At 41.5% G+C, this 26,678-nt stretch overlaps 1 protein-coding gene and 1 long non-coding RNA gene across 3 annotated transcripts in view; one reads left to right on the top strand and one right to left on the bottom strand.

The window, feature by feature from the left end:
* Window positions 1-26,678, bottom strand: part of greb1 (growth regulating estrogen receptor binding 1) — a 49,447-nt gene that overhangs the window by 15,277 nt on the left and 7,492 nt on the right. For both annotated transcript variants that reach the window (XM_055172594.2, XM_055172593.2), the window contains exons 2-17: window positions 25,857-26,016; window positions 25,625-25,729; window positions 16,120-16,296; window positions 15,578-15,760; window positions 15,331-15,453; window positions 15,117-15,239; window positions 10,013-10,135; window positions 9,143-9,265; window positions 8,231-8,416; window positions 7,747-8,097; window positions 6,682-6,810; window positions 6,496-6,597; window positions 4,115-4,312; window positions 3,811-3,991; window positions 3,540-3,723; window positions 2,049-2,185 (exon numbers count right to left, since the gene is read on the bottom strand). In XM_055172594.2, coding sequence (XP_055028569.2) covers window positions 2,049-2,185; window positions 3,540-3,723; window positions 3,811-3,991; window positions 4,115-4,312; window positions 6,496-6,597; window positions 6,682-6,810; window positions 7,747-8,097; window positions 8,231-8,416; window positions 9,143-9,265; window positions 10,013-10,135; window positions 15,117-15,239; window positions 15,331-15,453; window positions 15,578-15,760; window positions 16,120-16,296; window positions 25,625-25,729; window positions 25,857-26,016 — 2,585 coding nt within the window. The remainder of the gene's footprint in view (window positions 1-2,048; window positions 2,186-3,539; window positions 3,724-3,810; window positions 3,992-4,114; window positions 4,313-6,495; window positions 6,598-6,681; window positions 6,811-7,746; window positions 8,098-8,230; window positions 8,417-9,142; window positions 9,266-10,012; window positions 10,136-15,116; window positions 15,240-15,330; window positions 15,454-15,577; window positions 15,761-16,119; window positions 16,297-25,624; window positions 25,730-25,856; window positions 26,017-26,678) is intronic.
* LOC129417770 (uncharacterized) lies at window positions 1,776-25,763 on the top strand. The gene is made up of 4 exons (XR_008635855.2): window positions 1,776-1,857; window positions 2,060-2,189; window positions 7,794-8,107; window positions 25,560-25,763. It is a non-coding gene; the product is annotated as an uncharacterized lncRNA (long non-coding RNA).

Here is a 26,678-nt window from a genome sequence, read left to right on the forward strand (position 1 = left end):
GACATTTCTGACTTATTAAAATAAATATGTAATCAGAAAAATATTAATTTATTTTAGAAAATATGACACATTGATGTAGATTAAACTATTCAACAGTATATCAAATAATCAACCTTAGAAATATACGCAACATAAACAGAATAGGCTAACATTAACACAAAACATAACTTATAATACTAAAACAGTGACAAAAAAGGTTTCTAATAAATACACACTTTTATTTAATAAAGGTTTTAATTGTTTGGGATAGCCTCGGCTGTTATCCATTCGTTCTATCATTAACAGTGTGGAGAAATGAAGACGCATTTTGACGTAGCTCTTATCAACGCCGGCGAAGGAGGTACGTGGCAAACTCAAAAAATGAGAATTAAAAACAGAAGGTCAGAAAAGGGTTGCCTGGAATAAGTTTTACCAAGTGCTAAATCAGGATGACACCAGTGCAGGCTATGTAATTTGTGCGTTTAATTTATTTATTTTTGTCCCTGTGCGCCGATCGGAGTTCACTGCTGATATTCTAGAGCTTTCTAGTCTCGTGGCTGTCATCAGCAACGCCTTGCATCGTCAGCGGATGGCGGGCGGGTGCGGTTTTGAAAACCGGTCAGAAACGTCGGTGCGGATGGATGGCGGACGGATGATGAGTTTTGTGATGCGGTTGCGGATGAAATAATAGCCCATCCGCGCATCTCTAACATGCATACATGAGCTGCATAATTTCCTAGTAGTGAGAATAAAGTACGCTTGAATTCACAGTACTCTTTTCTAAAGTGTGCACACTGCAAAAAACGATTTCTTACTTAGTATTTTTGTCTTGTTTTCAGTACAAATATCTAAAACTTCTTAAATTAAGATGCATTTTCTTGATGAGCCAAGACAATAAGTCTACAAAAAAAAAATGATAATGAGGTAAGAATTTTTTTTCTTGAATTAAAAGGACACTACACTTTTTTGAAAATATGCTCATTTTCCAGCTCCTCTAGAGTTAAACATTTGATTTTTACCGTTTGAAATCCATTCAGCCGATCTCCGGGTCTGGCGGTACCACTTTTAGCATAGCTTAGCACAATCCATTGAATCTGATTAGACCATTAGCATCATGCGTTTAAAAATAACCAAAGTGTTTCGATATTTCTCTTTTTTAAAACTTGACTCTTCTGTTACATCATGTACTAAGGCCGACGAAAAATGAAAAGTTGTGATTTTCTAGTCCGATATGGCTAGGAACTATACTCTCATTTTGGCGTAATAATCAAGGACTTTGCCATCGTACCATGGCTGCAAAAGGCGCAATAATATTACGCAATGCCCGAAAATAGTCCCCAGCTATTGAAAGTTACCAAGCTTAATATCATTGCGCCTCCTAGTTCCTAGCCATGTTGGCCTAGAAAATTGCAACTTTTAATTTTCCACCGGTCTTAGTACACGATGTAACTACAGAAGAGTCAAGTTTTAAATGGAAAACTATTGAAACTCTTTGGTTATTTTTTGCGCGATGCTAATGGTCTAATCAGATTCAATGAATTGTGCTAAGCAATGCTAAAAGTTGTACCGCCAGACCCGGAGATCAGCTGAATGGATTCCAAAACGGATATATTTTCAAAAAAAGTGGTTTAAGTGTTTAAGATATGTTTTTACCCAATTTCTTGCTGTTTTTTGTCTAAAATCTAGACATATTTTCTTAGGTCATTTTGCTCAAGAAAATGCATCTTAAATTGAGAATTTTTAGATATTTGTACTGAAAACAAGACAAAAAGAGTAAGAAAGTCATTTTTTTGCAGTGCATTAGATGGATGCTTTACTATCCCATGAGGCAATGGGAGGGGATTTGTGAATGGAGATGACACACCGCAACTGATTCTAGTAGGTCACATGACAATTAAAACATGACGAAATCCGGATTTAATTTATACTTACACATTCATATTACTGTGTATATAGCATTGAGTACTTACTCATTCAAAATAAGTACCTACACAAAAGAGTATGCGATTTCAGACATAGCCGTGGAGTATATGTATTAAAAATCAATGAACAGCACAAAAATGACATACCTTTCTTCTAGGGCAGCAGCCATGCTTTCAAATGAGCTATCGTATCGAAGCAGAGGAAGGCCGCTGCCGGAGTGCATCGTCTCCAAAAGCTCCGATACACCGAAATACTTTGTTTTCTCATGATAGAGATCCACATCCTAGGTAAACAATTACAAATTATATATTTACATAAGTGTGTACATTATATATACTGTCCAAAAGATTTGTTTTGGCAATGATATAGTGACCATATAACATTATATTATTATATATTAATTATTAAAAAGTGATTAGAGTCATTTCGGGTTGGGTACATATCTTTGGACCCGAGAAGACCTCAAGTGCGCACACCTCACCAAAATTTTAACAACGCGTCTGTTCTTCGCGGACCGCAAGCACTGTGATTGGTCCGCTAGAACCCCTCCCATCATGTAAAAAAATCTGCGTCACATTTCGGACGGCGACGCAGAAGTATATATTAAAACCGACGTGTAGCCTACGTTTTCGAGGCTATGCCGCAGGACCTACACACAACTATAATGAACCCTTAAATACTGACTTTTAACTGAAGAAACCGTTTTCTTGTTTTTTAACATTTTGCATACAAATTTCCTATGTATTTTCTGTTTGTGACTTAACTCTTTCCCCGCCATTGTCAATCAAGAGAAAACCCTTCCCTACCAATGACAAGTTTTTACGGTAATCTATAAATCTGCTATTATCCACTAGGTGGTAGGGATGTAACGATTCAATCGTGTGTCCCATTAAAAATGAAATCGATTCTGAATCGCAAGGCTACGATTCTGTGTTTCATGCACAGCTTGTGCGTGTACAACGGCATTTGGTCAGTAGGAATCCTTATCAATCTAAAATCATTATGAGTTGGAGTCTTTATAACGTGCATTTTAAAAAGCAACATTTGTTAAATTAAATTAATTCAAAATATTCTTTATTATCATGAAAATACCTCAAACAATTTGAAGAACAGCGTATAAATATTCCTGTAGACATTTCCTGGAATAGCGTTTGCAATGCTACTTCTTCTATGGCACAAAGGAAGTTTCTGCAAGAGAGCGCCCCCTGGCGTTCGGATGTGCCGGGATTTCACCGTAATTCATTCATTGAGAAAACGCGCATTTGCACGGTTAATTGTTACAGCCCTACTAGGTGGTGCTCCTACCTAACTTATACTAAAGCATCAACTTATTAAAAAACATAGAATAGTCAGTGTATGTTTTGATCATAGTTCTGAATCTGATCTATAACAAAAGGCCTTTACAAATATGCAATTATTTAAGCCTTTTGCTCAAAATTTGGTATTTTGAGAGAAACCCACCCATATTTGAGAGGTGATAAAAAGAAAACAAATGGAGATTTTGAAGATTCTGTTATTGTTTGTTTGAAAGCAGAAGGTCTGTTCTTTTATTTGATATATTGTGTTTATATATTTATAGAAGAAAACCTTTGCTCAATACCGTAGACCATTTTATAATGTATATGTGATATTCTTACGTTATTAAATGCAGAGGGCCAGTGAATCTCATTGTAAGGGCTGATGCGTGTGTACTGAGTCTGCAAGGCGAAGGGGAACGAGGTCACGTGGAGAGTCAGGATGTTGGGAGCATCCCGAATCTGCCTGCAATTGAGCAAACTGTCCACAAGTCCTAAGCTGGAGTCTCCTCCGTTGTACTGTGCACTGTGATAAAAACAACGGTAAATATGTAGTTCCTACACCAAGCAGACAAAGAGATGGGTTTAATAAAGATCAGATGAGGTCCGGTACCTGGTGATGTCCGAGTGTGCATGATCATGCACCAGTATAAAGAGCGTGTAGGGATTCATCTTGGACTTTTGAATAAGACTGTTGATTTTTCCTACTGCGCTCTGATTCAACTTCACCACGTACTGCTCAGCATCCTTCACTGACAAGCAATCTTGGTCCAGACCTAATTCCCGCAGCACCCCTGAAAATACACCATAAAGATGAGTGAACTCAAACTTTGATGCTCCTATTCTCATCATGACATTATTCTGGATTTCACAGACAGGTTCATGTCTGACAGCACAGACTTGTGTCAGGGCTCTACCTGAGTTCCAAAGGTGAAGAACCACTTGATGAAATGTGACCTCTGAGGGAGGAATGCAGATCAAGAACTCGACCTTGTCAAAAGAACCGAGATCCAGGTTTTGTGTGCTGGAGTCGGCGATGGCACAGACATGGGAGAGAAGCTTTCGTGCTATGGCCAGCTGAATGGGCCGAATCTCGTGCCAATCTACGAAGTATTCTGTTAAGAAAAAACTGAAGTGTTAACACATAAAGCGCAAGGTTCTTAACACCATTCCAGCATCCAGGGCTATATTCAACTGGTTAATCCACACACAGATCAATCTATACACAAGTTAATCCGGGGAAGGACATTTTCGCATCTCCAAATAACCTAACCTGAATGACTGTGGGAGGAAACCGGAGTAAACCCACCCTGACTCCACACAGAAAGGCCTACCGACCCAGCCGACACTCGAAATTTGGTGACCTTCTTGCTGTGAGGCAACAGTGCTATCCACTAAGCCTCTGTGTCAGGGCAAAAAGCTCATGGCATTTATTTAAAGGAATATTCCACTTTCATAAAAAAAATTCTGATAATTTCCTCACCCCCTTGTCATCCAAGATGTCGATGTCTTTCTTTGTTGTTCAGTTGAGAAGAAATTAAGTTTTTTGAAGAAAACATTCCAGGATTTTTCTCCATATAATGGACTTTAGTGGACTTCAACAGTTTACAGTTTCAATGCAGTTTTAAAATTGCAGCTTCAAAGGCTCAAACTATCCCAACCGAGGCATAAGGATCTTTTCTAGCGAAAAGATCGTCATTTTCACCCCCAAAAATAAAAAAGGGACTTATAAATCAGAACTTCTCGTCTTGCACCAGACCTTACGTATTACGCCAGTGTTTCCCAACCACTGTGCCGTGGCACACTAGTGTGCCGTGACAGCTTGTTTGGTGTGCCGTGGAAAAATTAAAAATCACAACTGCGTGTCAATGTCATCAATTCCAGCCAGGATATAATCTTTTTGTTCATCAAAACATGTGTAATTGCATTGAATGTGAGTACTACATTTAATATAGTAAATATTCCAGTTTAACAAGTCATTTAAGCATTGCAATAGAGGTTTGTGCGTTTCTTTTAATGCTTTTTGGTATAGTAGTGTGCCGTAGGATTTTTTTCTTATCAAAACCGTGCCGTGGCAGAAAAAGGTTGGGAAACACTGTATTACGCAATCGCTTCAAAAGGTCACGCATGACGTATGCGAAACTACCGTGCCAGTGTTTCGCATTCCTCATACCATGCGAAAATAGTCCCCTTGGTAACTTTCAATGGCAGGGGACTATTTTCGGATGCTGCGTAATATCATTCCGCCCCCTGCAGCCATGTTACGGCAGCAAAGTCCTTGATTATTACGCTGGAATGAGAGTATAGTTCATAACCATATCGGCCAAGAAAATCGCAACTTTTAATTTTCCGTCGGTCTTAGTGAGACAAACAGACCCAGTTCCGATAAATGTGAAAGTCGGCACAACTCTGATCTACTGGCCCTCCTTCAACGTGATGCCCAGCTGATGCCTGACCAACGATCACCGGTAGAACCCGCTTAATCTCCTTATCCGTTTATATGTGTATATATCTCCGAAGGGTTTTTCCCTCCTAGGACTTTTTTTATTTCCTAGGCTAAAAAGCCCGGGTTTTTTTCTCCTAGGGGGATTTTTAACCCGGGAAGGCAGGCTTCTTGGGCTTAACTTAGCTTCCTCTTCTAGACGTTACATTAGTAATACGCTCGTTTATAATGTTGAGTCATAGCCGCAGCAAATTTAACTGCTTATGCTATCGTGTATTATGTTGTGCTATCTGTCGCTTTTCTGTGCTTTTCATTGTTTCTATTAATGTAAAGCTGCTTTGAAACAATTAACTATTGTGAAAAGCGCTATATAAATAAAATTGAATTGAATTAGTAATCAATGTAACTACAGAAGAGTCAAGTTTAAAATAGAAAAGATATCAATAGGAAAAATATCAAAACTTTTTGGTTATTTTTTAGCGCGATGCTAATGGTCTAATCAGATTCAATGGATTATGCTAAACTATGCTAAAAGTGGTACCGCCAGACCCGGAGATCAGCTGAATGGATTCCAAATCAAATGTTTAACTCTAGGGGAGCTGGAAAATGAGCATATTTTCAAAAAAAGTTAAGTGTCCCTTTAAACTGCATTGAAACTGTAAACTGTTGAGGTCCACAAAAGTCCATTATATGGTGAAAAATCCTGAAATGTTTTCCTTTAAAAACTTAGTTTCTTCTTGACTGAACAAAGAACCACAAATATCTTTGATGACATGGGGGTGAGTAAATTATCTTGTAATGTTTTAATGAAAATGGTTAACTTCATGCTAAGACATCCTGGAAAGCAAGGCTCACCGGTGCATGTTGGTTTAGGGCTATCTCCTGATGGTTCTTGAGCGCAGTACTGGGCAGAGCTCTCAGGACTGGCTTTCTCCAGCAAAGCCTCCACGTCTCCATCTGATGATATTGAGAGGCATTTAAACACTGTGCAGAAGAAAAAAACCCACTAAGATACATATAGCAAACCATGGTATTTGTTACCTGGTCCCAGAGAGCTGAAATAGGACCCAAGCTCTGCTGCGCTTCCAGAAGACAACTCGTGGCCGATCTCTCTTAAACAATCGCTCGGAGAGAGAAGGCTTTCAGACAGAGCACGAGTCTGGTGCTTCCCTGCATGAAAACAGATGATAAAATAGTCGCAAACTACCTTTAAAAGTCCTACGTGAGAGTGTTATGGAACAAATTTAACTCTTTCCCCGCCATTGACAAGTTATCTCGTCAATTAGGAGAAAACACTTCCCTGCCAATGAGGATTTTTAAGGCAATCCTTACTTTCGTTATTATCCACTAGGTGGCGCTCTTACACAACTTATAAAACACCAAAGCATCCACTGATCTAAAAACAGTAAAAACTCCATGTATGTTTTGATCATTGTTCAGAATCGTTCTCTAAAATTTCTTTATAAAATGCATTAAAAAATGCTGGCGCTGGCTGACAACTTTTTTTTTTAAAGTTACATGTATGTATTAATTTGTAACTATATTGAAGTGAAGCATTTCTTACTATTGCAAGTGATAGGTACCTAATAAGTTTTATGTAGTAGATATACGCTAAAAATATTTTAAAGGTCCACTGTGTAGATTTTTAGCGGTATCTAGTGGTGATATTGTGAATTGCAACCAAAGGCTCAGTCTGCCGCCCACTCCCACCTTTTGCAATGCATACAGAAGCTACGGTAGCCACCACAGAACAAACATGTCGTCGTCTGAGACATCGTAGTGACAAAAAGCGCTCTATAAAACAGTTTAGGGCTACTGTAGAAACACGGCGTGCGAAATAGCGACTTTTATGTAAGGGCACCCGCGGTGTATGTAGATAAAAACGGCTCATTCTAAGGTAATAAAAACAATACTGTTAATTTTGTTAGGTCTTTATACACCACTGATAATATAGTTATGTATATTATATTGCATTTAAAAGAAAAAGAGATCCTGTTAAATGTTATACAATGCACCTTTAAATAAAAATACATATTTGGAGTCCAAATACAAATATATAGCAAAACTATTCGAAAAATACCTTTGGAAATAAAGTTACCCACATACCTGTCACTACCACACATGACTCTATCTCCTGGCTCCTGTTCATGCAGAAGATCACTACGTAATTGGTCTGACTCAGTCTGCCCTCGACCAGTCTGTGAAAGGTGTCTTCTAAAGCTTCCACCAGAGAGGGCGCTGTGTCCAGGACCAGGACTGCATCTCCACATGAGCTGGTGGCAAGCTTGGTCAGCCAGGGCAGTTGGGAGGGAGTGAGCGGCTGAGCTAAACAGGGAAGAGGAGTCGGAAACTGTGGATGGGTCTGCTGGTACTGCCGGATCTCCGTCAGGTGTGACTCACGCCAGGAGCGCGTGAAGATCTGCTCCAGGTCTTCCATTTGAGGGGCCTGGTCAGGAGCTGTCGTAAGGTGATACATAAGCATTTAAGGATTTATTTCATAGTATTTAGTGTTGAAACTATTTTTAATTTTTTCATTTATGTAAAGGGGCAGTGTGTAAGGTGCATTTAAGCATGCATACAGCATTCTCACCCAGCTGCACCAGATAGTAGACGGTCAACAGTATTTGCATCTCAGTAGAAATGGGCTGAATCGGAGCCGTGCCGTACGGCTCGTAGACGCACGGGAGGTTCTGTGAACTGCGGTAGCATTTCTGAAGTAAACCGCTCACCAGTACATCCGCGAGATTCCCACATAAATGTGGCAGCGTCCCATGCCCTGCAGACAAACACAAAGTCTAACCGAACAGCTGGCCCAGGATAAATTAATGGGAGTGCTATTGGATATTGTGTCACATGACGCACAGACAAAAAAGTAGAGCTCACAGAAAATACAGTGATATTATAAACGACTGGCATAAAGACTGCATGAGGAGGATAAATGTTTATATTTATAAATGAGGCTACAATATCTGCTAGACTTTCAATTTTTTAAGAAAACTAAAATGTTAGAATAGTTGTGACAAATGTACTTTTGATTATAAATCTCTTACTGTGGGTTTACACCAGACGCGAATTTTAACGATTTGCGCGAGTAGATTACATACAAAGTCGATGCAAAGACGCAATCAGACGCGTCCTCGCGCGGGGCGATGCGAGTGACGCGATATGGGTGGCGCTTTTGCCACAAAAATATGCGCTATTCACCTCAAACGCGTCTACGCCCAAGTTGAAAATATTCAACTTGAGCGAAAAATTCGCATCACACGAGGTTAAATCCGGTGAGTAATCTAAAGCGAGTAATCTAAAGCGAGTAACGCGATGCCCCGCGTTTGGTGTCTACGTAGCATTACAATTTCTTCTACATGTATACCAGGACTAACTTTCCTTTGATATTAAAAGAATATAAATAATGTGCAATGGTTTTGTGCATTGGTTATAAATTCAGCGATTACTGAATCTAGTACTATTGTACGGTAAATGATGTAATAAACACCAATTTTACCTTTAAAAATGACAGGGCGCAGTCCACACGTCTGAAGCAAGTGATCAGGAACTGTAACAGACTCTCCTGGAGCAAAGGGTGGCGATGACCCCAGAGGCAAACACCCTGATGCACCGCTGTCAGCTAAAGACAAACACACGAAACATAAAAAACACACACTCGTATAAATGAAATGCCCCAGACTTGAAGGAAAACACCACCGTTTTTCAATATTTTACTATATTCTTACCTCAACTTAGATGAATTAATTCATACCTATCTTTTTTCAGTGCATGCACTTTTAATCTTTGTACAGCGCTTTGTGAATGTGTTAGCATTTAGCCTAGCCCCATTCATTCCTATGGCTCCAAACAAACGTTTTATTTTGTGCCACTATACTTACTCGTGTAACTACTCATGTAAAAGTCTTTAAATAGGGAAAACATGGAAGTGTTTGGTGGCTTCTAAATTCATCCCTGTTTGGAGCCATAGGAATGAATGGGGCTAGGCTAAATGCTAACACATTCACAAGCTGCTGTACAAAGATTAAAAGTGCACACATTGAAAAAAGATAGGTATGTATTAATTCATCTAAGTTGAGGTAAGAACATGGTAAAATATTGAAAAACTGTGGCGTTTTCCTTTAATCAACGATGCAATTATCATACAGACCTGAAAATACAATACATTTCTTATGTATAAGGTCTCTTTCAAGTATTATTTTTTATTTAAAATTTTACCCTCAGTGCTCAGCACAAGAACACTCTGTTCAATACAATGAGAAACAAACATCTAATTATGAAGACCTGTTTGATATTGAAGAGGGACTATTTGGTTCATATCACAAATAGAGGTAATTAATGCTGCTATTATAAAAATACAAGTCTGTACCTGCTTTGTTGCCATTGGTCATGCTGGTGGTAGGAGGTTTGGGAGTGGCATCTGTTGGAGCAGAGGATTCTGGGGACCATCCCTTATGTCTCTTTTTGGGGGGCCCAGAATTTGCCATGGAGCCTTGAAAAATGACATAAGTCAATATGGATAATAGATAAATACTAAATAATGTATAAATAAAGACTGGGTAAGTACAGTGTGTATGTGTGTACTACTGCATGTCTGTCTGTCTATCTATCCATCCATCTCTTTCTTTCTTTACTTCTGTCTGCTTCTCCATCCATTTTTGCCTGTCTGTCTATATATCAGTTTCTGTCTTTCCATCTGTCTGTCCGGTCTATATATCTCTTTCTTTCTTTCTTTCTATCCATCCATCCATCCATCCATCCTTCATCCATCTATTTCTGTCTGTCTTTCGATCGATCTGTTTCTGTCTGTCAGTCTGTTTCTGTCTTTCTATCTGTCTGTTGGTCTATATACCCCTTTCTGTCTATCTGTCTGTATGTCTATCCATCCATCAATCCATTTCTGTCTGTCTGTCTATCCATCCATCCATCTATCTCTGTCTGTCTGTCTGTCTGTCTGTCTGTCTATCTATCTATTCTTCCGTCTGCCTGTCTGTCTGTCCATCCATACATCTATTTCTGTATATCTCTTTCTATCTATCTATCTATCTATCTATCTATCTATCTATCTATCTATCTATCTATCTATCTATCTATCTATCTATCTATCTATCTATCTATCTATCTATCTATCTATCTATCTATCTATCTATCTATCTTCTTCTTTCTACCGTCCTTCCTTCCTTCCGTCCGTCCATCCATCCATCCATTCATCAAACCATTTTTCTGTCTGTCTATCTATCTAACTATCCATCCATACACTTCGACCTGTCTGTCTGTCCATCCATCCATCTGTTTCTGTCTGTCAGTCTACCTTTCTTTTATCTGTTTCTGTCTGTTTGTTGAACTATCTGTTTCTGTCTTTCTATCTGTCTGTTGGTCTATCTATCTCTTTCTGTCTGTCTGTCTATCCATCCATCCATCCATCCATCCATCCATCCATCATATTTATGTCTGTCTATTCATCCATCATATTTATGTCTGTCTATTTATCCATCAATCTATTTCTGTCTGTCTGTCTGTCTATCCATCCATTCATCATATTTATGTTTGTCTATTCATCCATCAATCTGTTTCTGTCTGTCTGTCTGTCTATCCATCCCGTCCATCCATCCACCTATCTATTTCTGTCTGTCTGTCCGTTCATCCATCCATTTCTATCTATCTATCTATCTATCTATCTATCTATCTATCTATCTATCTATCTATCTATCTATCTATCTATCTATCTATCTATCTATCTATCTATCTATCTATCTATCCAACCTTCCTTTCGTCCATCCATCAATCTATTTCTGTCTGTCCATCCATCCATCCATTTCTGTCTGTCTATCTATTTAACTATCTATCCCTCTACTTCTATCTGTCTGTCCATCCATCCATCCATCCATCCATCCATCCATCTGTTTCTGTCTGTCAGTCTACCTTTCTTTTATCTGTTTTTGTCTGTCTGTCGAACTATCTGTTTCTGTCTTTCTATCTGTCTGTTGGTCTATCTATCTATCTCTGTCTGTCTGTCTGTCTATCCATCCATCCATCCATCCATCCATCCATCCATCCATCTATTTATGTCTGTCTGTCTGTCTGTCTATCCATCCATCCATCCATCCATCCATCCATCCATATATTTCTGTCTGTCCGTCTGTCTGTCTGTCTGTCTATCTAACACCTTTAATACTTTACAAATGATAAAACTTTTTTTAACTTCATAAAAGGGTTGTCTAAGCCAACATCAATTTCCTTCTTATTTCATTGTAATTCATAAGCATCCATGATAGTTTTAGTGTCACAGGAAGTAACTGTTATGTTGCGTATTAACCAGATTGTGAAGTCAAGCAAACGTGTCACTTTATGCAACATGAAGCAAAAGGGAAAGGATGTGTTAAATCCTAATGAAAACCAAACCATCAGGAAGGAAGTCTCAGGTTTTACAACACAGACACAGATAGAGAGAGAGAGTGAAGGAGAAAACAAAAAACAGAGAGAGAGAATTTACAGCAGTTCTTTATAGAGGTGATAGAGAGGGCTGAAATAAAAGACAGGGATCTTTTACAACCCCAAGTGCTGAATACTGACAGACTCCAACAACAAAAGAATAGGAAAAGCCTTAGACAATACCGCTGTCTCTTTTAAAAGCATCTAAACATTTCAAAGGCGTGGGGGTCTTTCATTCAAGGTGTGAAGTCTAGAAGAGGAATTAGTCAAGGGACCTCCCCGTAAAATTAAGGTTTCCCTTTTTTTGTTGACTACTTCCTATAGGCAGCATCAATCTATAAGACAAAACTCTAGAAACCTCATAAGTGAAATATTTACGATCCTATACTCCGCACAGCCTGCAAATTGCGCTCGTTTTATTTTGATAAAGTAAGATGTTAGCATGTTGATAAACACAGATACACATAATTAGATCAGATAGTCAAGTTAAGTTATATTAAAATAATGAATCAAATATTTATAAAAATTATATAAATGTATAATTGATGTCTCTCGCCTCATTCGTCATATGAATGTTTTTTCTGGGCAAAAGATGCTATAATGCAGCATGCAAGTTTGAACCTACTATTTTACATTTTTGACTAGTGATGAGTTGACATAAAACAAGTTAAAATTATTTAACTTAAGTTAAAGTAAAACAAAAACATATATTGATATGACTTGAAGGGGAGTGCATTATGGGATTGTCTTGTGATATATGCTTTCCATTTTAGCTAAAGAATATTTACATTGTTTTATATTTGCCAATATGGTTTAAAAACAGAGCAACTTTGACATTTTGTAGCTGCCTTACTTTAAGTTTAATAAAACTTAACATTTTGACTACATTTTTACTTTTCAAAGTCTTTTAACTTGTATTTATGAGTTGCTATAACTAAAAAAACCCCAAGCGGAAATTGCTTAACTTAAGGTTAGTTTAAATGTCTTTGAAATAGGGCTGTCAAAAGATTAATCGCGATTAATCGCATACAAAATAAAAGTTTATATATTTTTTTGTGTTTGCATAATTGATTTGTGTGTAATTATTTAATTATTATGTATATATGAATACACACATACAGTACATGTATACATTTAAAAAAATATATTTATGTGTGTGTGTGTGTGTGTATATATATATATATATATATATATATATATATATATATATATATATATATATATATATATATATATATATATATATATTAGGGCTGTCAATAGATTAAAAAAATTAATCTAGATTAATCGCATGATTTCATGAGTTAACTGCGATTAATCGCAAATTAATCGCACATTTTTATCCATTCTAAATTTACCCTAATTTAACACTTTTCAGGTTTTTAATATTCTAATCATATATACATATATAGATGCTTTATGGAAATGTATGTTAACAACAGCCTGTTTACATTTTAACAGAATCACCAGCCATTGTTTTGTATATGAATTTCCCTTTCAGAAGATTTTTCTTTCTCCATTTTTGTTTGCTGCTGCATCATTTGTGACCTGTGCTGGCAAGTTGAGTCGGAATTAGCAAATTTAAGAAAAATAGTTGTTCATATTTTGACATTCTCTATTAAAACATAGAACAATGCATGATTTGTTGAAATATAACAAAATATGACAGAACTACACGTGTTTGAAGTTGAAAGAGTCAAATTACCACAAAAATTTCCACATCCATCCATACATTATATTACCACATCAATACCTTAAAATCACTGGTAAAACTAATAGATTTAGCACACACAAAGCAAAAACATCATCAATGTATGTTCAACTTTTTTTTCCTTTTGTTTGATTGACATTGAGACAGACTGCTTAAAATCTAAGTGATCTAATATAATGTTACACATCAGATAGTTTTACCCAACAGTTAACCAAACATTTACTTAAAACATAACAGATTATAGAGCCTACCTGCGTGAATTCTTATCAAAACAGATATTTGTAAAACTGTAATTTTGTGTAGATGTCAATATATCCGGGTCGCGCACTCGCGCGTCTGTGTGCACGCGCTTCAGATATCAGTCAGTCAGCGTGAGGGGATCGCTTTTGAGTCTTGTCTCTCTTAATAACTCTTTAACATTAATCAGGTACCGAACTTTATCTCTCTTAATGACTCTTTTAACATCAAGCAAGTCCTGCAGTCTATTTTATAAGTCATGCATAAAAGCGAAACCAAAATGAATTGAGACGCATTTTGTATTAGATTAAGCATTAGGAGGACGGTAACGTTACACCTCTCAGACGTATAAATGATCATATCAGATGTCCAACGAGCATTTAGAGCATTGGATTTGGTAGACGATTTGCTTAATGTTCTTATTTCTATGAAAATCTTTTACTCATTTAGAGAGAGTCACATTTGTCTGCGTCTCTGTTCATTCAACTATGGGCTGGACCAAGGGTCAAACAGAAATTGCGCGTTGCGTTAATCTCCGTTAATAAAATTAGTGGCGTTAAATTGAATTTGCGTTAACTCGTTATTAACGCGTTAATTTTGACAGCCCTAATATATATATATATATATATATATATATATATATATATATATATACATGTAAATGTTTTTTTTAAATACGTATGTGTGTGTATTTTGTATTTATATATACAAAATAATTACACACAGTGCACAGACATATATTCTGCAAAAACAAACTTTTATTTTGTATGCAATTAATCGCGATAACTTTTTTGACAGCCCTACCTTTACATTTTTTTTTAATTTAAGGCAGCAAATTTATTTTACATTGTATGTCTCTCCACAACAGTTACTGTTGCCATTTTAACAATTACTTGTTGCGCTTGTGAGATGTAAAGGTGGTGTGAAATTACCTACTGGTGCAGTCCTTGGCACATTAATCTTAATTTTAAAAAAAATTGATATTCACAACATTCTGTACTTTTACATTTTAGATCTTCAGTACAGTTATCTCAATAATATCTTATATTTAATATGTTGCCCAGCCATAGTGTCTCTTGAAGTATAGGATTACCTATTATTCCTGGCCTTCCAGGGCCATTGGCCACTATTCCGGTCTGCTGCTGAAGTCCAGGAACATGACTGCCATTGATTATGGGAGGAGAGCCCTCTGATATGTGAAAAGGAGTATTCAGATCTGCGTGGCATTGACAGAACAAAATGTTAGTTTAAAATGATGATGATGATGTTTGGTAAAGGGTTAAGTAAAGGATTACAGGTTTCAGTACCTGTATGATTAATTGTGCTTAAGGTTGTGTGTCCTGAATTGGGAAGCAGGTCACTTGGTCCAAGACCTGATTGCTCATCTGGTCCTGCAGCTATGTTAGACACAGTATGTCTCATTCTGCTATCTGCACAAAACAGAGTAATAGCACAGCTTTCAGAGTATACTAAACTGCGGGTATGCGCGGATGGCATATTGAATACTTTAAGATGCTAGTGAAACAGAAGATATCATAAAGTAAAGGCTCTTGCCTATCCCTTTCCAGCAGATTGCTGGTCCCTTGACCAATAAGCCCTGTGCATTTCGGAGCAGGTGAAACTTCAAGTGCTTCTGCTTCTTGGGCTGAGAGGTGAGCTTCAAGTTGATGTGGTTGGCGAACTCAGTAAAGTAGCGGAAACCCTTCTCGCCACAGCCAATGCAATTCCCGGAGAAACCTACAAGACAAAAACAGGCCAGACATCACATGACCATCTGCTTTCTTTCGTTGGAAGTCTTTGAGTACACAGATGCTGTCTACGTGCCTTGTTAACCGCGATTAGTTATTTGAAATGGGCACACATTTGAGTGCTCGGTTTCCATAGCCACCAGCCATCGCCAGGGAAGAGGGCGCTGAACTGACGTGGGGGCCATAGAAACCAAAATTAAAGACCTAAGAAGGTCACTCTGACAAATGAAAATGTGGTCCCTCGAGGTTGAGGTACCCTGACCGAGGTACTGTCTCTGTGCTCAGGGCTTTCTTTATTTGCAATGCATGGTTTTCAAATGCAAGAGCACGAGATTCAGCGCATCTTACCTAAAAGTGCATTACGTCCGCATTCATCCGGAAGAAAGCGCATGTCCACTGCACACACCAGGATGTGATCAGGAATACTGGGAGATTTCGCTCCGACAAGCAGAAACCCAGGAGGGACTTCAAAAGATTCGGTGGCCATGGATGATAGCCGCAGGTCTTTGCCTGCCTGACAGAATCCTGAATAGCAGAGATCTGGTCAATAATTTCTACATAAAGGTGGTACGAATGTAGTGAATAGCTACAAAATGTTTTGACTTTCTTATAACACAAACTGTATTAAAACATTTAAACTGTCACTGTCCCACAGGTGGGATGTTTGGCAATACACATTAAAACAATAATTTCTTAATCCTAACCAGCACTAATCTTTACAAACTATATATCGTTGAAAAGCTCTCAGGTTTTCACATTTCATCACCAATTTGCAAAAATAATGTTATAGTACGAATCATTTTCTAAAATGTCAATGGCCAACAGGTGGGCCCAATGTGTTTTTAAATATTGACAAATATGACAAACTTTACAGTATATTGTTGTAAAGTTCTAAGTATGTAGTTCTCATATTTCAAGGCCATTTGATGATAGAAATTTAGTAGTGACAGTCATTTTGTTAAATGTCACGTACCCCATAATTATTATATACCGTACTTTCCGGACTATGAGCCGCACCGGAGTATAAGCCCCATCAATGAAAAATGCGTCATTAAGACAAAATACCATATATAAGTCACAGTGGACTATACGTCGCGCTTATTTAGAAAATTATTTTAAAAAATCCAAGCCGAAGAACAGACATTTAATCTGGAAAGGCAAGTTATTCAACTAAACAATAGTAAACAGAACAGCAGGCTGAAGAGATATCTGTACTTTAAAGTAATATTATCAGTTATTTAAATGATAAACCATAGCATACAGAACTTACCTGGAAGGTTGAAGAGGCTAAATTAACCGAACAAGCCAACTGGCTACTGTATCCATTGAATTACATAAATACAGGAACAGCATATAGCAGACTCTTGCAGCTGTAGACGGTAATGTTGTCTTTTGCCTCATAAATGTCAAAATTAATTCATACAGACTTACAAGACACACCTATAGGACGCAACACCAGCCATGTTATGAAAAAAACGCGACTTATAGACGGAAAATACGGTATTTATAATTCTAATATCCTTTTATAGCTCTTCAAACATCTTGACAACCTATATATCATTGGAAAGCTCTAAGAATGTAGTTCCCTTTCAGTCGGTCACTACGACGTCACGTCGTGACCGACGAATTGGGAACCGCTTCGCGGGTGACCTATCTACTTCGAGAACTATCAAAAACGCCAATGAACTTGGCATGCAGGTATTTGCATAATGCCGGCGCCGCCCCGCCAGGTGCGTATATAAGGCACAGGTGCATGATACCAAATCGGCTTTATTGCTTCGAAGCCGGCAGACATCTGCTCTCGAGAAGCTGTTACTGATCTTCGTAGATCCTGTGCTGTGTGGGAAAAGAATATCTCAGCTTGCTGAAGTTGGTTGGGCAAAGACACCTCAGTGGAGGCTCGCAGTGTTTTTTCCACCCTTTCTCTCTCTCTCTGTCTCTTTAATTTAGGACTTGAGTTCGAGTGAGTGCGTTTGCCTCTCCCTGTGTGTTTCACCAGCTCGCACAAAAGAGTGATTTCCCTAAAAGAGCAGCACGTTTGAGCTTTGTGTCTTTTTAAAGACAGCCACTCATTCGTGTCACGGTCGGGGTCGTCTTTTTAAAGATGGATTTCCGTCCGTGCTCCGTTTCTGGATGCGGTGTGTTTATCGCCCCCCAGGATGGCCACAAGCGTTGTCTCTCGTGTCTGGGGCTCCAGCACGCAGAGGCAGCGTTGCGTGATAGTTCATGCCCCGTCTGCGAGGGCATGACTATAGCGGATTTGCGGAGACGGGTGTCGTTCCTCCGGCAACGGCCCCCGCCTTCCCAGTCTGGTGCTGCTAAGGGCGCAGCTACCAGATTGGCGAAGGATGACCTCCGTATAACGGTGCTGGGTCGGTCTGCTGGTTCGTCCAGTAGCTCCCAGCGCCCTGATCCGTTGCCAGCGGAGGTCCCGATGGAGACGAGTGGCCCGTGTTCTACGGTGTCCTCGCGCTCTGTCGAGCCTCCACCTGACGCGATATCCACCGTAACGTCGGAGGGGGGGTTGTCAGCCTCAGACGTCGATCCGGATCCGCTCCCGCCTTCGGGCCAGGTTGCGGCTTCTGCGTTCGACCCTGAGATGGCAGCCATGCTCGCTCGGGCGGCGGAGGCGGTCGGCTTGGAGTGGACTAAACCTCCCCCACCTGAACCGTCCCGCCTCGATGATTGGTTCTTCGGGGGTGCCAGGGCTTCTCAGTCCTCGCCCCCGGTGCCTTTCTTCCCCGAGGTGCATGAAGAGCTGACGCGGTCGTGGAAAACCCCGTTTTCCGCCCGGAACCGGCCGTATCAGCCTTCACCTCTCACCTCTCTCGAGGGTGGAGATGCCAAGGGGTACACTGGTATCCCGTCAGTGGAGCGCCCGGTCGCGATGCAGTTGTGTCCGGCCGGTGTCGCTTCCTCCTGGCGGGACCAGCCTACTCTCCCCTCACGGGCCTGTAAGCAGTCTTCGGCGCTGTCCGGTGCTGCTTACAAGGCTTGTGGGGAGGCAGCCTCTGCCCTGCATGCCATGGCATTGCTGCAGGTTCATCAGGCTAAGGCTCTGAGGGATCTGCACGCGGGAGGTCACGACTCGGCGGAGTTCTCTGAACTACGTGCGGCTACAGATCTGGCGCTTCGTGCGACCAAGGTCACCGCACGCGCCGTCGGGCGTGCGATGTCTACCCTGGTAGTCCAGGAACGCCATCTCTGGCTGTGTCTGGCGGACATGAAGGACGCCGATAAAACCCGGCTCCTGAATGCTCCGGTTTCCCAGACCGGCCTGTTCGGCGAGATGGTCGAGGAGTTTGCCCAGCAATTCTCCGCGGCCAAGAAGCAGACTGAGGCCATCGCTCAGATCATGCCACGTCGGAAGCGTCCTGCGCCTGCCCCATCCACGTCGGCGCCTCAGCCTGCTCCTCGCCGAGGGCGTCCTGCGGCGGCCGCCTCCGTTCCTCCCCGGGGCTCTTCTAAGAAGCGAGGAACCGGTCGTCAGCAGCCCGCCCCGCCCGCTCAGCCCGCTGCAAAGGGTGGTAAAAGAAGATCAAAGCGGCCCTGAGACGGGCGACCTAGAGATGGAGGGGATCGCTCTTCGGGAGATGGTGAAGGCACCACTCCCCCCACCGGAGGAGGGCCGGTTGGGGAATCTTTTGTTTCATTTTTCTGTTCCGCCGACTTTTCAGTCGGCACCCACAAATCCACAAAAAGAGCGAATTCCACTTCCATCTCTAGGTCTTCAGATGAGCTCCGGAGATACGAGAGGGCTCATAACCCCCCCTCGTTCTCCGACTCATCAGAGGAGAACGAGAGCGACGCACGGGCTCATAACCCCACCGCGCTCTCAGCCGGTAGGAGACAGCTACGGGCTCATAACCCATCGTCTCCCTCCTCCTTCGCCAGAGGGTGCATCGAGTGGTGTGAGGTGTCTTCAGCAGAGCCTCCCTTACTCAACCACCCAGCAACGGACTCAGGTGAGTGTTATTACACACAACACTGCTGTCGGTGCGGCCGTTACGCACACACCGGCGATCACCTCCGTTGCGCCCGCCGCGGGTACACCGATCGTGCCTTTAGTCCCTCTCGCACGGTATCTGGGGGCGTGGGAACAGCTTCCCAGCCCGTCGCGTTGGCTTTTACGCACGATTCGTCTCGGCTATGCGATCCAATTTGCCCGGCGTCCCCCCAAATTCTCCGGCGTTCGTTTCACTACGGTGAGAGCTGCCGATGCGCACGTCCTCCGTGCGGAGATCGCTGTCTTATTGGCGAAAGACGCGATTCAGCCGGTCCCTCCAGCCGAGATGAGGTCGGGGTTTTACAGCCCTTACTTTATTGTACCCAAGAAAAGCGGCGGCTTGCGACCGATCCTGGACCTGCGTTCGCTGAACCGTGCACTTCACAGAATGCCGTTCAAAATGCTGACGCCCAAACGCATATTTCCATGCATTCGTCCAAACGATTGGTTCGCATCTATCGACCTGAAGGACGCGTACTTTCACGTATCGATTCTCCCCCGACACAGGCCGTTTCTCCGCTTTGCGTTCGAGGGGCGAGCATACCAGTACAAAGTCCTCCCATTCGGGCTCTCTCTGTCGCCCCGTGTATTCACCAAAGTAGTGGAGGGGGCTTTAAAACCCCTGAGAGAGAGAGGTGTGCGCATTCTCGCGTATCTGGACGATTGGCTAATAATAGCTCAAACACGTCAGACGCTGTGCGATCACAGAGATTTAACTTTAAAACACCTCGCTCGTTTGGGTCTTCGGGTCAACTGGGAAAAGAGCAAGCTTTGCCCCGTGCAGAGAATCTCTTTTCTCGGTATGGAACTGGACTCGATCGATTTGACAGCTCGTCTAACAGAAGCGCGTGTACAGTCGATTCTGACTTTCCTTAAAAAAATAAATAGCAAGAACCCCGTCCCGCTGAAACAAATTCAGAATCATTTTGGGCAAATGGCACCACCCGCAGCTGTAACTCCCCTCGGACTGCTTCATATGCGACCGCTTCAGCGTTGGCTTCACGATCGAGTCCCGAGGAGAGCGTGGTTGCGCGGCATTCACCGTGTTATCATTACACCTGCGTGTCGTCGCACTTTCACTCCGTGGTCAGACCGTGCGTTTCTCCGAGCCGGTGTGCCTCTGAGACAGGTCTCCAGGCACGCGATAGTATGCACAGATGCGTCAGACACGGGGTGGGGGGCCACGTACGATGGGCTTGCGGCTTCGGGGGTCTGGACGACACCCCAGCTGCATTGGCACATAAACTGCCGGGAAATGTGGGCTGTATATCTTGCGCTCGTCCGTTTCAGCAACGAGTTACGGGGCAAAGATGTATTAGTTCGTACAGACAACACTGCGACCGTGGCGTACATCAATCGTCAAGGCGGTTTACGCTCGCGTCACCTGTCGCATCTCGCCCGTCACCTCCTCACTTGGAGTCAGAAGAATTTGAGGTCTCTTCGTGCCATTTACATCCCGGGCACGCTCAATGTAGAGGCGGATGCGCTCTCTCGGGCTGCGCGTCCCGGCGAATGGCGACTCCACCCCATTGCGGTTCAGCAAATTTGGAGACGTTTCGGCAAAGCGCAGATAGATCTGTTTGCTTCCCCAGAGACGACCCATTGTCGCCTGTTCTATTCACTAGCCGACGACTCGCTCGGCGTGGATGCATTGGCACACAGCTGGCCGCGAAACATGCGCAAATACGCGTTCCCTCCGGTGAGCCTCATTGCGCAAACCTTATGCAAAATCCGGGAGGACGAGGAGAGCGTGCTGTTGGTGGCACCGTATTGGACAACCAGGAGCTGGTTTCCAGAACTCTCTCTCCTCGCGACAGCCCCTCCGTGGAAGATTCCCCTGAGGAAGGACCTTCTTTCTCAACAAGAGGGCACATTATGGCACCCGCGCCCCGACCTGTGGAACCTCCATGTGTGGTCTCTGGACGGGGCACGGAGGATATGAGTGATTTACCGCAAGAGGTATCTAACACTATTGCTGCTGCGCGAGCGCCGTCTACGAGACAGGCTTACGCGCTTAAATGGAACCTGTTTGTCGACTGGTGTTCTTCCCGAAGTGAAAACCCCCGAGAATGCCCGATTAGTGTTGTGCTTTTATATCTCCAGCGTCGCTTGGAGAATAGGCTGTCACCATCCACTATTAAAGTCGATATCGCTGCGATATCAGCTCACCATTCACCCGTAAACGGTAGAACAGTGGGTCAGCACGACCTAGTCATTAGATTTCTCAGAGGCGCTCGAAGACTGAATCCTTCGCGTCCCCCCTCTATTCCTCCTTGGGACCTGTCCTTGGTGCTGAAATCACTCCAGGAAGCCCCATTCGAGCCTCTGCATAGTGTGAGTGTTAAGTTTCTTACAATGAAAACTTTAACTCTCCTTGCTTTGGCTTCTGTTAAGAGGATAGGGGATATTCATGCATTTTCGGTCGATGAATCGTGCCTTCAGTTCGGGCCGGCTGCATCCAGCGTAACACTGAGACCCCGGCCCGGCTTTGTGCCCAAAGTTCCCACCACTCCTTTTAGAGATCAAGTGGTGAATCTCCAAGCACTGCCTTTGGAGGAGGCAGAACCAGCCATGGCTTTGTTATGTCCTGTTCGTGCACTACGTGTGTATATAGACAGAACGCAAAGTTTTAGGACCTCAGATCAGCTCTTTGTTTGTTACGGTGGTCAGCAGAAAGGAAAAGCTGTCACCAAGCAGAGGATGTCCCATTGGATTGTGGATACTATAGCCCTTGCATATCAAAAGCAGAATGTGCCTTGTCCATTTAATTTACGTGCCCACTCTACTCGCAGTGTGGCATCATCTTGGGCACTGGCTCGCGGTTCCTCGCTAACAGATATTTGTAGAGCTGCAGGCTGGGCGACACCTAATACGTTCACAAGATTCTATAGTGTTCGTGTCGAACCGGTTTCCACTCGGGTTCTTTCTACTAACTAGTTAAGAATGCCGAGGGTCGGCTCGTGTGTCGGCTTGGAGCCTCTATTTTGGTGCTGCACATTTGCACCATTATGGAAGGCCATCGGGGCAAAAACGTCTAAAAAACTGTTTTTGCCTCTCCTCCACCGCCCTGATAGCTGGTGTTGCGGAGCATCCGCTGTCAACCTATCACTGATGTATTCTCTGTAAACCTGTGTAGGCTAGGCGTCCACATTTGTCCCCTACGTGGGGTTCATTTGTGTGTATAGTCCGTGGGGTTCTAATCCTCCACGTTTTTCCTTAGCAGAGCCTGCTCTGCATCTCTCAACATACCATGTATTGTTCAGAGACTTTATTTTGAGCAACCTGTCGGTTGTTTCATATATTTTTATGTCATCCATTTAACCTTCTTAGGGGATGGCTTCCGCAGTGTTCTAGCTCCGCTCAGTTTAGACGCTTCTCCCAGTTCGCTGCTTCACTATCGTGGGTTAAGGAACAGGTAGTGACCGGCCTTCTGCATTTCGCCTTAGGTTCCGCCCCTTTATGTGGAGGGCGGAGGGCTTTTGCAGGCACTGGAAGGGTTCAGCTGCAGTGGCGTTTTGGTAGGGATTCCCAATTCGTCGGTCACGACGTGACGTCGTAGTGACCGACTGAAAGGGAACGTCTCGGTTACGTATGTAACCCTCGTTCCCTGAAGGAAGGGAACGGAGACGTCACGTCCCGTCGCCACAGTTTGCTGTTCCATTGCTGTCCAGGCCGGGCACTGTTGCTCGGCTTCTCAGCAATAATATAGCTGATTTGGTATTATGCACCTGTGCCTTATATACGCACCTGGCGGGGCGGCGCCGGCATTATGCAAATACCTGCATGCCAAGTTCATTGGCGTTTTTGATAGTTCTCGAAGTAGATAGGTCACCCGCGAAGCGGTTCCCAATTCGTCGGTCACGACGTGACGTCTCCGTTCCCTTCCTTCAGGGAACGAGGGTTACATACGTAACCGAGACGTTTCATATTTCAAAACTATTTTAATGATCATTAACAATGATACAGTGACAGTAATTTATTAATTTGTGTTTTGTGAGTATGCAGCAAACCGTTGACACCTAGTGGCCTTTGTTGGTAAAACCACTAAAAGTGTGATGAAAACCTAATTGTTTGAGATTTTAACCTGAAATTTGGATAAGAACTAGCTGAGACTTTATTTATGTAGCATGTTGGGAGTAAAACATTTTCATTTTTATGGGTTTTAAATATAAAATATATACTTTATTTTTATTATTATTTTTATTTTTAAATATCCTTAAATTGTTGTTTTATAACTATTATAACTATTTTTTTATTTAATATTCACAACTTCAGACACTTTAGTAAAAACTCTTTAAAAAGAGACCAAGATTTTGCTTCTAGACCAGAGTTATATTAGTCTGAAGGTGCACATCACCTTTCATCACCACATCACTCAAAGGGGGGGTGGGTGTTGACAGTTAAAGAATTAATTGGATAGTTTACCCAAAAATGACATTTTTGTCATGATTTACTTACCCTCTTGTCGTTTGAACCACCAATGTCTTTCTTCGGAATGCAAATGCATACCTTTTTTAAAGTCTTGCCTCTCTTTCAGTGCACATTTAGTTGTTTTAGGACGTTTACCTAAAATTATGTTTAACAACTGAAACAGCAGCGGTATTCAAAACAAGAAAGTCACTATCTACTCCAATAATAATCAGAAAATCCCAAACAACACTTAAAGGAATAGTCCAGATAATTTACTCACCACCATGTCATCCAAAATGTTGATGTCTTTCTTTGTTCAGTCCAGAAGAAATTATGTTTTTTTAGGAAAACATTGCAGGATTTTTCTCATTTTAATGGACTTTAATGGACACCAACACTTAACACTTAACTCAACACGTAACAGTTTTTTCAACGGAGTTTCAAAGGACTATAAACAAGGCATAAGGGTCTTATCTAGCGAAACAATTGTCATTTTTGACAAGAAAGATAAAAAAGATGTACTCTTAGACCACAACTTTTCGTCTGGGTCCGGTCCAGCGCGACCTAACGTAAATGCGTGGTGACGTAGGGAGGTCACGTGTTACATATATAAAACGCACATTTGCGGACCATTGTAAACAAAAAACTGACACAAAGACATTAATTAGTATCATTCCACATAGAACAACGTCCGAACGGTCCCCTTTCAACACACTTGTAAACACCGGGGTGGAGTTTCGCGTTCGTCCTCTGTGACCTCTTGACGTCATGACGTATTGCGTGAGGTCACGCTGACGCTTTCAGGACCGGAGGAATATCAGAAGTTGTAGTTTAAGTGCATATTTTTTCCTTTTTCTTGTCAAAAATGACAGTCGTTTCGCCAGACAAGACCCCCATGCCTCGCTTGGGATCGTTTAGAGTCCTTTGATAATCCGTTGAAAAAAACTGTTACGTGTTGAGTTAGATGCCAAGTGTAGGCGTCCATCAAAGTCCATCAAAACGAGAAAAATCCTGCAATGCTTTCCTCAAAAAACACAACTTCTTCTCGACCGAACAAAGAAAGACACCAACATTCCGGACGACATGGTGGTGAGTAAATTATCTGGATTTTTCTTTTAAGAAAATGGACTATTCCTTTAAAAAAATTAAACTGAATAGAACAAAGAAAGACACTGGGGGTTTAAATGACATGAAGGTGAGTAAATAATGATAGTTAAAAATTTTAAAAATATTCACATAATACATATAGGCAAATAAAAAATTGTCAAATTAATTTATTATTATAGATTTTGAAAATACATTATTATCAATTTATAGTTATTTATGATGTAAATGGACTCTATAAAAGAATAAATTCATATATTTGCCCCAGACAGGTATCATCATCACCCAAGTAAGTGAATCTCTATTGGATATACTTTACACTTATGATCTCACCATCAGTAGTACAACATCCTTCTGGTGGGGGCTTCATCTGATATGGTATTGGAGGGCTGTTTGAATCAGAGACATCTTCTTCATCATCTTCCTCATCTAATCGACCTGTTGAAGGAATTCATGTTCATGATAATGTACACTGTGGGGGGAATAACTGATAGCTATGAAAATACATAACCAGATGATTTTATTTTATTCCAACTATTGTAAAAAGTAAAAGATAAAGGCTTACTATCATTAGAAAAAAGTCTTTGTTCTGCCTCCAGGTATAGCTGAGAGAATACAGGTCTGGGCACTACTGTGTTGGAGCGCAGTGACGCCTCTATCGAATTATGAAGCATTTCCTCGAACCGAGTGCTCTGAATGTGACCTGTGTGTGAGTTCCCCATGATCTTTAATAGAAATGGAAGAACACATCCGGTGAAACAGCATTCATCAGTAAGGAGGTCAGTGTCAGAATTACTTCATAAAACAACCCTACATAATGTAAAGAATATTGTGTGAACATATAACCTTGAGATATCTTTAATATTGACTGAGTAAGGTCATGTCAAAGATTGAAATCAATGAGTGAAATCAAACTTTGAAGCAGAAAATAAATAAAATCCATGACTGTGGGAACACTGTTTAAAACATTTAAAATATGATTTAAAATTATTAAAATAATGTTCTTTAATATAACAACTGTGAAAACAACGTTACTTCAGTGTTTTACTTACTGTAGTAATATACCAACACATTACTACACTGACAGTGAAGTTTCACATGTGGAAGCAATAAAAAACATAGATGCATTTGAGAACTGTGGGAAGACTGGGGTTAATCAAAGACCTCACATACATTTATTTGTCTATAGAGCCTTACTTAAGCTGATCAGGAATCAGTGAATCAATCAACCTCACAGAACAGAAATCATCTGCAGTGTAAAACGAATGGTGCTGTGATTGTATGACAGACTCGGCAGAGAGCCAGCTTCCCCTCAGGAAGTTAAAAAACATCATGGAGTTTTGCAGGGTGTCCAATTTGCAACCTCATAAAGCTACCAGAGCCAATG

This window comes from Misgurnus anguillicaudatus, chromosome 7 (genome assembly GCF_027580225.2).
Source record: "Misgurnus anguillicaudatus chromosome 7, ASM2758022v2, whole genome shotgun sequence".
Lineage (NCBI taxonomy): Eukaryota > Metazoa > Chordata > Actinopteri > Cypriniformes > Cobitidae > Misgurnus > Misgurnus anguillicaudatus.